This window comes from Camellia sinensis, chromosome 13, assembly GCF_055761805.1.
Source record: "Camellia sinensis isolate YWXY chromosome 13, ASM5576180v1, whole genome shotgun sequence".
NCBI lineage: Eukaryota > Viridiplantae > Streptophyta > Magnoliopsida > Ericales > Theaceae > Camellia > Camellia sinensis.
In genome coordinates this window covers 61,704,855-61,716,642 of record NC_138973.1, presented here as the reverse complement: position 1 = coordinate 61,716,642, position 11,788 = coordinate 61,704,855, and the positions used below count along the sequence as shown (strand labels likewise).

Here is an 11,788-nt window from a genome sequence, read left to right as displayed (position 1 = left end):
AGAGTAACAACACCATAAAAAATAATGATTTTGATGATAATGATGAGTTTTGTTGAGGTGGATTAGAATTTTAGAACTAGGAATAAGATGAAGAAAAAATAATTGAAATTTGGGAAAGAAGATAGAGCTAATTAAATATGTAGAATATGATTAAGTATTATGGGTGTACTATGAGAAAGAAATAATAATATTTTATTTTAGGATTTAATGTGTATTGTCTTTATTAATAAAATTACATCAAGGTATTATAAGAATTAAAATTTCAAAATTTTAATTAAACGTATTGAGATATTATTTGGGTGCAAATAGAATCATCCCAAAACTATAGATTTGATTTTCTATGTGTCCAACAACACCGTTGGCCAAAATAAGAAAAACAATATTGCTGTACTTTGAAAAACAATTACTATTTGTTCATTATAGTACAAATAATATTGTTAGCCAATGCTGCAGGGGGAGATACAACCCAAGATTGAGGAAGAGAGCCATCAAATATTGTTATACATTGTTATACTTCGAAAGTCTTTCTATTGCACAATTACTATCTTATGCCATAGCAATAGAAGGCTTAGCCAAATTTCATGATATATCTAAACCAGTAAAACCATTTCATTACTCAAATGTATATTCAAAACAAACCAATTATATCTCTTTGTAGAATAACCAACTTTCTAATTGCAAATTATATATATGCCAGTAATGTACTTAATTGGATGTAATTCACTCAAAGAAATGTTTGAAGCAAGGGTCTTCCAAGTTGCTAGGTTTGTTACCATTTGTTGGCTATTATTGTTTAGGCTACAATGAACATTCTAAAAATGCACATTCCATAAATATAAAGATGGAGACAATTTTGGATTTTTCATCCATCTTCTCAAATGGCCTATTCTAGAATATAGAAGAAGAGTAATACCATTCTAGAATTATGAACAAGGTTTCACCATTCTCTACATTGTTTTAGGAAACTCTAGTTTAACATCTAAGATCTTCAAATTCCTTCCAGAGTCTTCTAGTGAGGGACAACATCTGAATTTATCAGTTTGAGACATTCTCTCCTTACCTAATGTGATGATTGCGTCTTCTTCATGGAAGCTATGGATCTTCTCTTCAAATTGCCACAGGGCTTCTGCTGGCTCCCAAATTGCCTCACATTCGGGTAGCCTTTTCCATTGCACTAAGTACTCATGACGAAAGGCAACACATGCATCAAACAATGTCTAAATTTGGTCTAAAATAATGTTTGAAATAGATCAGCCCATATTTGTATCAAACCTCTTTTCGAGAGTTGCAAATATAGTGCGGTGATATTGGTAAGACTTTTGTCTAGAAAACGTTTTCTGCATTTTAAAAATAAAAAATATTTTCTATTGAAATAGGCTTAGTTTTCTATCGAATATGAAAAACATTTTCTGTTAATTGAAGAAAATGAAAATCCACTTGGACTGCAAATACATGTAGCAGCTCCTACCTTCCTTGATTCATTATAAAATATAAGACCAAAAAAATAAGTAATCTGTACTATACTGCACCCCATACTTGGTTCCTAAATCTTCTCTTTGTTCTCCAGTTTTAATATATTTACAATTGTTGAATCATGTCTTGAAATTCCATACTCCAACAATTGTGACTAATTTAAGATAGAGATACAAAGATTTGGGATCCAAGGGTCCTTGGCAATGTTGCACGGCTGTCACTTGGTGCTCCTCTTCTTCATGGATAGTGCATTTTGTTCCTTCCATCTCACCAGAGACTTGAGGAATTGTTTCACCTAAATTCAAATTCATACAACCTTAAAATCTAAAGGTGCAAAAAAGAGGGAAAACATAAAAATAAATTGATATGAAAATACAAAATGGCAGTCTGGCACCTCTGACGTATCTCTGAGAGAGAAAAATGCCTTCGTTTCTTTTGGGACAGAAGATACAAGAATTCCATAGCCTCGGTTCCCCTCCCGTAATACCTGATATTAAGTATTGATAAATTAAATGAATTAGATTGCTAAACATATAGCAATTTTTATTTAAATTCTTTGATTTTTTATTTCAATCAGTTAGATTGCTAAAACATAACACTAAACCCACAAGGATAGACCTTGTGAGCTCATGAGACCCCAAAACAGATTAGAAGTTACCTTGAATGCATCTTCATCTGTCTTGTCATCTCCAATATAAATCGGGAGCACATCCTCGCCATTACTTAGTCCTGCACCATATTCTTGAATTATATGAATTAAAGAAGAAAACTAAGACAGGTGTAACACAGCTACACATAAGACCTCTACAGTCTAGCAAGTTCACTTACCAAGTGAATCGAGCAGAAATTCAACCGCTTTTCCTTTATTCCAATTAATTACAGGACGAACCTCTAAAACCTAAGAAAGCCCAATTATTAATTGAGCATGCTAATTTCGGAAGGATAATTAACATTGAACATACTATAGCAAAAATATACAAGCTAGTAATATTGTTAATAACCAAAGCTCTTACGAGCATATTACCTTACGCCCATGAGTTAGTCGCAACCGAGGGTAATCTTTTAAAATATAGTGAACACGTTGTGCAATAGTAGACCAACTCTGAAATCATTCAAAAAGTAGGAGAACATCTTCGGTTTGTGAACCAAACTACTAACAAGCTAATGCAATCAATTGCATCACACTATCATCTCTTTAAAGAACCTAGCAAACCTTACCTTCTCATCTACGTTACGATAATGTACAGAGGCACAAAATTTGTGATTCTCAACTTTTGTGCCTTTGATATCTTTAGTATTCTCGACAAGGGTTCTAAAAACCTGCACAAATTAATGAAAAGAACCAAGTTTGTACCACGTTATTTGATAAATGTAGATTACTTGCACAATATAGTAGTATATGCAATGCAATTAAACACCTCATCAATCATGGGCAAAAATTCTCTTGCAGGCTGGAAAAGGTTTAACTCCTTGCCCTGCACAAGCAAAATAAAACAGAAGCACATCAGAAGACCTAGAGTTTGCAAGAAAAATGACTCAAACAAGCTATGATCACAATCGACAACAATGAGTACAGTGGCAGCCTAATTGGGGAGTTCTCTAAAGACGTAGCCTCTTACATGCTTGCCAGTAGATTTAATACTTTTTGAAGGATCAGCAAACACTGTCTCCCTAACTGGGCACATGATGTCCATACCATGACTACCAGCATAGTAGAGTTCTGCTAATCCGACCAACTCATAAACCTGAAAAGAGCTTAGGATTAGACACTGATCTCATCCAGAAAGAGTATGTACAAACATAAAAAAATTAAATGGGCAGAATAGAACTGAATGCTCAATTGCTTCAATTTTAATCATCATTCAAGATAGATATTTGTCCGCCTACCTTATCACGGCTTCTTCCACTAATGATTGCTGTTGGGAAATACGTTGAAACATTCCTAACAGTAGAACGCATCTGACAAGAGATGGTTTTACTTCAATATAAACATACAACTAGAGAAGAAGAAAACGAACAAATATTCACACAGATAAAGGATGAGATGTAGGTACAGACCTCATCAGACATGAATGCACGATCAGGGTCATCTACGATTGGAGAAAGAGTCCCATCATAATCTAAAAACATCACTATCTTCTTATTCCTTGCATGATTTATGATTTTCTCAAAGGACGACTTGATGGCTGATGGATACTTCAGCTGCACAATAAAGAAATAACATGGGCATAAAGATTAATTTGGCAAATTCTTATCATAACCAACGCCTGGAATTTAGACAAATAATGAGACACTTAACCTACCATCCAGGAGTAGTATGCAATATCATCATCTGAAGCCATCTCGACATTGAAATCTTTAAGCATCTTCTTGCTAGGAGGTGAAGAAGATTTCATGGCGTCAAGCCAACCATTGGACCTAGCATCATCAAGCTTTCCTGGCTTCTTTCTTGGAGTTGTTAGTATTCCAGAGGAGAATGATGGTCCAGATTGCGAATAAGGGAACAGACCGGAATGAATTCCAAGTCTGGACTTGTTTATCGGTGCAGGATCAGTGAGAACTGGAGAAGCATTTGTCGTCTTCAAATCCATCCGACCTAGATTCTGTGTACACCGTTATGAATACAAACTGTGTATGATATACAACTACTGCTTGGCCAGAATTGGGTAGTGGTTATACACCAAATGTTGAATAGTCTTCACCCAACCCTTTTGTCTATGAAAAACCACCTCTTCAAAGTTTTCTTGTCACTACTGCTGGGTAAGCAGTCCATCAAGCAGAGACTTCCTGTAATCTGATGACGAAGGCAACATATTAAATGAAAGACATTACTTTTGTTTTCTTTTCTTGAAGTTCAATTGATAAGCAAAACAAATATTCAAACTGCAGCTTACCTCATCTCCAAAGCAACACTGCATTTATAGTAGGAGGCTGAACATTATTTGCACGAGTTTGCCCGAGAACAGAATGATGTATAACCTCCAACACCGACAAAGTCAAACTAGTTTCTACCTGTAGCATGAAAAATAGAGTCCAGTTAATCTAAATTTCTGCAGCGTAATTAGCTGTGATATGCATAAAATGCTAAATAGCATTTTCCACCCACGTATTACTAGAAAGAACAATCATAGACAAAAATACACTTCAAGTAAAAGGAAGAACTGATGTTGCCCAGATGCAAATTTGGTGAAAATAATCCAATACATTTATAAAAAGAATCTTTGAACAAAAATCAATAATAGGCAGAAGGGTGAATGATCTAATGTCTTTGATGTATTCTTGATTGTCTTAAGAATTAATGAAAGAAAAATAGGACTCCAGAACTACCAACATTCTCCATTTATTCCAGAAGATTTAATTTTCCAAATAAATATTTCCATGTGCAAAAAGAATATGAAGAACTTGACTCAATTCTGCTGAACAAAACCCTTTTTGCTTTTTTTTTTTTTTTTTTTTTGTGGATAAGTACAGTTGAAAAAACCTTTAAATTTAATCAACCATTCCACCATTAACATGACAAAAAAGTCATTTGCTAATCAAGTACTGATTTTCATTAAAAAGGAAAATTGGCAGAAATAACTCAATTCTTACAGATTTTCTAACTGTATTAACCCTTTCACTCTTGCAAGAAGCTGAATCATAGATTTGATGTATTCACTTGACGAAATTTCTAAGGAAAATTAACTTGAAGGGATTAGAACAAATCAGTAGTGAAATTTAAACATTACACTTTCTACTGTATTGCAACTCCCCTGTCTATCCAAATTAAGAATCATGTTCATATAACACAATGTTCATTGAGGAATATAACACAAAACATCTGAAAATATCCATATATTTATATATATGTATACATTTGCATATATATGCATGTGAATGTGCATTTTACACTTAACTATTAGTGTCAGAATTTGGCTCAGAACTGGCACAGATTTTGAATACAAAATTACTTTGAGTAGGACATTGGTATGTACCACTAAATTCTTAGACCAAGTAAAATTAATTTTTATAGGTTTGGACCACGTTGAACAGTATTCATTAGTACTGCTTGACTAACAATTGAGGGGAAAAAAACAAAATCTTGTCAGTCTATGCTTGCATTAGGACTGCTCGTCGTTCATGGACATAACAATGAAGTGGGTGTTGGAGATAACACTGCTACACCTAATAAGGCTGAGTCAATGGCATAATCATCTAGAATAAAATTTTCGAAGCTAGGCGGGGTGTTACAAAAATAACCTGGCTAGCATAGCACAAGGGAAGTTCAATTTGAATGGTTTGTGTTAAAAATTGAAATTGTGCATATGCAAATATGCAAAAGGAAGATGCTATTAAGCTGTTTCGTATTCCATGGCCCCACTTTTTGAATGAGAGCTTTCTTTACAAAAGGTTGTTCAGGCTACGCGATAAACTAAGGTCAGAAAAGGACAATTCTTTTTACAGAGAACTTACAAAAAAGTGAACAGAAACCTCAAACTAGATGATCACTGAGGTAAGAAAGAAGTAATAATGAGTTGTCATAAAATTACGGAAAAATAATTTAATCGACTTTGGACTTGAGGTTTGCCAAAAAGTCAGGTGCTTTAATGTGTAGGAAATGACAAATATTTTAGTAAGATGTAGCAAAGTATTTCGGAATTACCCAAAAAAAAAACTAAAAACAGATATAAAAAACATAGATAATTGTATACAAATACTTGTATACTTAATACAAAAGATAATAAATTAATTAGACAATTATAAAAAAGTAAATTCCTCTTCTACTGACATAACAAAAAATATCCATAAATTACATTTCATATTTACTTTGGCAATGGAAGCATATACATGTGCAGAAAGAATCAGCACATTGACTGGCAGATCTAAGGAACCAATTCAGCATTGCAATATAATAAACAGGGTAAAATTAGATCACTAGGTCGAATCTCACAAAAGTCAAATATTCCGAACCTTGAGCCACTGAAAGTTTGATTGGTTGTTAATTTCAGGACATTCGCATTAATTAAGATGCATGTGCGTTGGTCCAAACATCCGATTATCAAAATATATATATTTATCACACCCCACCATACTTTTACAATAATGACACGACACGGCAACAGCCAAAAAAACAGAAATTTATACCCAACCCCACCAATCTAACATGAAGACTATGAAATCATCATTCATTATTACCGTTGGGATTGAATTATGATGGATACAATTTTGGCTTGATGAGTAACAAGCATGGACATAATAACCCAAAAAAAATGTGATTGGTTTCATTTATCTGAATTCAGTTTTTTGAAAACTGAGCGTTTTTGGTGAACATCTTTCCCCAATTTGCAACAACCAACAAAATCACATATTTATACTTTAAACAAAAGAAATTAAGAAATTAGGCTGTCAAAATTATGATAAATTTGTATGTGGCCATAAGCTATAAATACAAACACGCAAGGTAGACGATCCTGATGTCTAATTCAGAAACAAATTCAATTAAACAAAGAGAGATAACAGAAATGAAAAAATAAAAAATAAAATAAAAAACAGAGTAGTTGAGAAAAGAAAACAACAATCACGGAAATCAACCTAACAAATAAACAAAACAAACATGGATCTTCAACAAAAAAAAAAAGACTGAAAGCGTAAACCCCAAGTCTTATAGCTCAATTCCAATGGCATTGTATAAAATTGCAGAATAAAAATTTTCTGGAATGAAGAAAAAAAGAAGGAAAGTAAGAGAAAACAGAAGGCGCAGTACCTGAATCCAAAGCTGGAAAATTCAATTGCTTCAAAATGCAGAGGTCGGATTCAGAACCTACAAGTCGACAACAGGTATTGAGAAAAAGTTGTTGAACTTTGACGGGAAACAAACAGAAAATGTATAAGAAAAAGTGAGAAAAGGGAAGGAACATTGAATTTAACCTCCAGAAAAATGAAAAGTAGAAAGATAAACCCCTGTAAAATAAGCAGGAAAGTAGAGAGAGAATGTAACAGAAACAGAGAGAGAGAGAGAGAGAGAGAGAGAGAGAGAGAGAGAGAGAGAGAGAGAGAGAGAGGAGGAGGAGGAGGAGGAAGGAAAAGAGAGAAAAGTTTGGATATTAATAGAGTTTGAGATGAAAAAGACGTGCCAAACAAGGCAAGTCTGGTACTTAAATTTCAATGATGTAGAGATCACTAATTTGGTGGTTCTAAATCCATTACTAATGAGGTGGAAAAATAAAAATAAATAAATAAAAAATAAACAGACACAATATATACTGTTACATCATTAGTGATAGTTCTAATTAGAGCTTCCACTCATTTTTTCTTAAATTTTTACCAAATCAACATTTCGTTAATGTTTTAACAAGGGTGTTTTAAAGTAAACTTAAATAAAATTAAATAAAAAATAAGGGTGCATCAATATTTTGGTAATTAAAAAAAAATTTAATTTATTGGGTATAAGGTCAATTTTAGTAATAAGAAATATCATAAAAATACTTCATTTTTTTTTTTTTTTTGCATTTAATTTTAGAAAAATGATATATAAATCCACTTTCTAGATCTATTTTCTAGACCCAATAATGTGTAAATGATATAATTAATTACTGATTGAAAAGATATGAGAGAGAGTGTTACCTTAAATATTCTAATGGATTGTTACATTATTGGGCTTGAAAATTGAGTCTAATTTTTAGAAGCAATGCCACTAATTGTAAGAGAGTATTACCTTATTTATTTTTTTTAATAACGGTAAATTACATTAACCTTGATTGAAGTTTCTCGTTTTAGCATAATTATATTTATTAGTAAGGTTATATATTAAATACTAAATTACAAATAAAAAGAAGACTTAATGCTCTGTGAATTAAAATGTAAAAAAGCCTAATATAATTATATTAAATTTGGAAGATTTATTATATTTATCTAAATTTGAAGAGAGATTATTTTAAGGTATCCTCAATAATTATCAATTAATTGTCAGATTTTCTTGTTATTAGAATCTAACAGCTAAAATTATTATTGATGGTCGAAAAGAAACTAAAGTCTCCTCATTAAACGTAAACAAAACCACCTAACAACTTGTATTATTAGAATAACGCTTTATATAGTCATATATTTTTTAGGGAAAATTACAATTGGGTCTAGATTTTTAAAAATAATTTCAGATCAATGATAAAGTTTATGAACATTAATAATTAAAGTGCTAGATTTTTGTATGAATTTATAATTATTTTGTGAAAACACCACTTAATTGTAATTTCTCTTATCTTTTACTATATTGATTTTCACCCATTAAATATAAAGTAACGAATTTATGTTAAATATAAATATTCATTACATTAGGTAAGAAGAAGGTCCATCAATCTTCACATATGCCTCGCCCATAGCTGGCTCACGTTTGGTAGTTATTGCATGACAAAATTGTTAAGTTGTTATTTCCATCTTCTTTTTTAAAACCCATCTCCACTCCACTATAAATTGCATAAATTAAGGATTAACAAAAATGAAAATTTTGGTAAACACACAAACTTATTAAATTAATGGAGAGAAACTATTATAACACCCAACTTGATTTATTTCTGTTACACTACTTGCCCATTTATAAACATAGAAAATTTGGTTAACATTTCATTTCTAAATGTGGGGATTAAAAGTTTTTTGTTTCATATATATAAATTGGAAGTCATAGCCAGAAAGATTACTGTATTTTGAGTGCAATGCCAACATGACCACTTGCAAGGGGCGAAAATATTGGGAAAATTCAACAGAAGATTAAAAATAGGATAAATTATATAAATAGTCCTTATGGTTTACACGATGTGTCAATTTAATTCTTATTGTTTTAATTTGTTTGATTTTTCCCATTAATCTAATGGATTATATCATTTTAGTCCAATAAATAACGGTCGTTAAGTTTGGTAGATGGAAAGTCTACACAATGTGTCAATTTGATCCCAGTAGTTTACACAATGTGTCAATTTGGTCCCTATTGTTTTAATTTGTTCGATTTTGACAGAAACTAAATTGACACATTATGTAAACTACATGGACCAAATTAACACATAGTTTGTCTTTCCGTCTATCAAACTTAACAATCGTTATTTATTAGATTAAAATGACATAATACGTTAAATTAAAAAGTAAAATTAAATAAATTAAAATAATAAAAATCAAATTAATACATCGCGTAAATTATAAGAATTATTTATATAATTTACTCTTCAAAATAAATAATAAAAAATTTTCATTTGAGTCATCAACTGGTTCTAGTAGCTTTTTGACAAATGGGAATGTGGAATTGTGTGCTTGTGAAAGTCCAAGCCACGTGTGTAAGTTGGTTTTAATTTATGAATCTTGATTGTAAGTGTTACAAATAGGTTTGATAGTATATTAGGTTTTGACTTTTTAGTTTAGGCCCTTTGATCTCGTGAATTTTCTGTATTAAGTTATGCTTTCAAAATATTAGTGGAGATTCTCCCTTAGTAGAGTGCACCCTTAAGTTAGAGTGATGCTGGATTTCTTTAGTGATTAGGCATCTTCAGTGTCACATGATACACTGGTAGTGGCTGAAGTTCAAAGGTATGTTACGTTTGTGTGTGCTAGACCTCAAAGGTAATTAGGATGGTCATCTACCTTTGTTAGAGTTCACATATAATAACAACTACCATGCAAGTATTGGAATAGCACCGTACGAGGCATTGTATAGAAGAAGATGTTAATAACCTCTGTGTTGGATGGAAGTCGGAGACAGAAAATTATTAGACCCCGAGATCATGCAAATAACGAGCGATAAAATTCAATTCATTCAGTAGCAAATTCGCACTGCCTAAAGTCGCCAGAAAAGCTATGCAGATACACGGAGACGGGACTTAGAATTTCGAATAGGAGATCATGTGTTCCTAAAGATTTCACCAACAAGAGGGGTTATTCAATTTGAAAAGCGAGAAAGTTAAACCTACGTTACATCGGCCCATTCGAGATACTCGAAAGGATTGATCTTGTGGCATATCGCCTTGTGCTTCCACCCAAACTATCCAACGTCCACAATGTGTTTCACGTTTCGATGCTTCGTCAATATCTTCGGGATCCAGAGCATGTTGTCGATTATGAGAACATGGAGGTTCAAGAAGACCTCTCTTATGAAGAACAACCTGTACAGATTCTCAATCGTCGTAATCAAGTCTTACGAAACAAGACTATACCTCTTATAAAAGTCTTATGGAGAAATCATCGTATCGAAGAAGGAACGTGGGAAACTGAAAGTCAAATGCGAGCTAAATACCCACACCTCTTCGAAAAGCAAGGTGCGTAAAGTTTGGGGACAAACTTCTTTTAAGGAGAGGAGAAATGTGACACTCGAATTTGTAAATTTTATTTAATACTGCAATAAATAGAATTCTTTATAATTATAAAATAAATAAATAAATATAATAATAATAATAATAATAACAATAATAATAATAATAAATAACTAAATAAATGTATAGTCTAGGAAATTGGGAATTGTTAAGGAATTAAATTAGGAGGCACCGCACGTTAAATATTTTAGTAAGTGGTAAGTGATGTTTTATAGTTGGGTAGTGAGATTTTTAGATACGAACCTAACGCATAATCATAAGTAATTTTAGGAATCATAACTTCTAGAATTCAATTAAATAAAAAATAAAAATAAAAAAAGTAGAAAAGAAAAATATCGCTAGGCCTTCAGCCTAGCCTAAAGGATGGATAATGTGTATATACAGCCTTGGTGACATGCTTGGACAAGTGGCCGAATTTGGACAGGTGGCCTAATTTTGTGAGCCACACGTTGCCACACACCAACCGCTATTAGCCCATTTACCAACTATAAATAGTGAGGACTCACTTCAGTGAACTTCAAAGAAAAACAAGAACAAGAAATCTGAGGCTTATTCGTAGTGTACCAGTGAAGCTTCGAGAAGTGAGGGGTATAGTTGGAGTTGTAATAATAAAATTAAAAGTTAAGAGTGAATTTTAAGATGAGTTATATTATATCTTGAATTATCATAATATATTTTAAATATGTCTTAAATTATCATAATATATTTTATGAATGTTTTGAGTTATCATAATTTATTTTATATAATTTATATTTTATGGTTATGTTAATGTTTCAATTACGTGGATAAATCTAAACCTTTTTTGCTTAAATTGAAACTCATGGATATGTTTGTTTAAATTTTAGAAATTATTTGACAATAATCTTATAAATAATTATGTTATGTAAGTACCACCACGGGAGTCCCACGCCTTGGGGAACTTAAATAAATCATTGGCCCTTGTTTAACCACTTTGTGGTCCCCTGTTTGTCATGGATCTATTGACCCGT

The 11,788-nt window shown here is 32.1% G+C and overlaps 1 protein-coding gene across 1 annotated transcript; it reads right to left on the bottom strand.

Annotated features, from left to right (window-relative positions):
• Nucleotides 1-1,416: 1,416 nt before the first annotated feature.
• LOC114282434 (putative trehalose-phosphate phosphatase F) lies at nucleotides 1,417-7,540 on the bottom strand. Its single transcript, XM_082902346.1, has 16 exons — nucleotides 7,381-7,540; nucleotides 7,217-7,273; nucleotides 4,368-4,485; nucleotides 4,176-4,267; nucleotides 4,117-4,118; nucleotides 3,777-4,069; nucleotides 3,532-3,675; nucleotides 3,361-3,432; nucleotides 3,093-3,218; nucleotides 2,892-2,948; nucleotides 2,692-2,793; nucleotides 2,498-2,575; nucleotides 2,302-2,371; nucleotides 2,132-2,202; nucleotides 1,868-1,960; nucleotides 1,417-1,768 (listed from the first exon to the last, which is right to left on the bottom strand). Exons 3-16 carry the CDS (start codon nucleotides 4,389-4,391, stop codon nucleotides 1,691-1,693), a joined length of 1,302 nt encoding a protein of 433 aa, XP_082758472.1. The 5' UTR covers nucleotides 4,392-4,485; nucleotides 7,217-7,273; nucleotides 7,381-7,540; the 3' UTR covers nucleotides 1,417-1,690.
• Nucleotides 7,541-11,788: the final 4,248 nt, after the last annotated feature.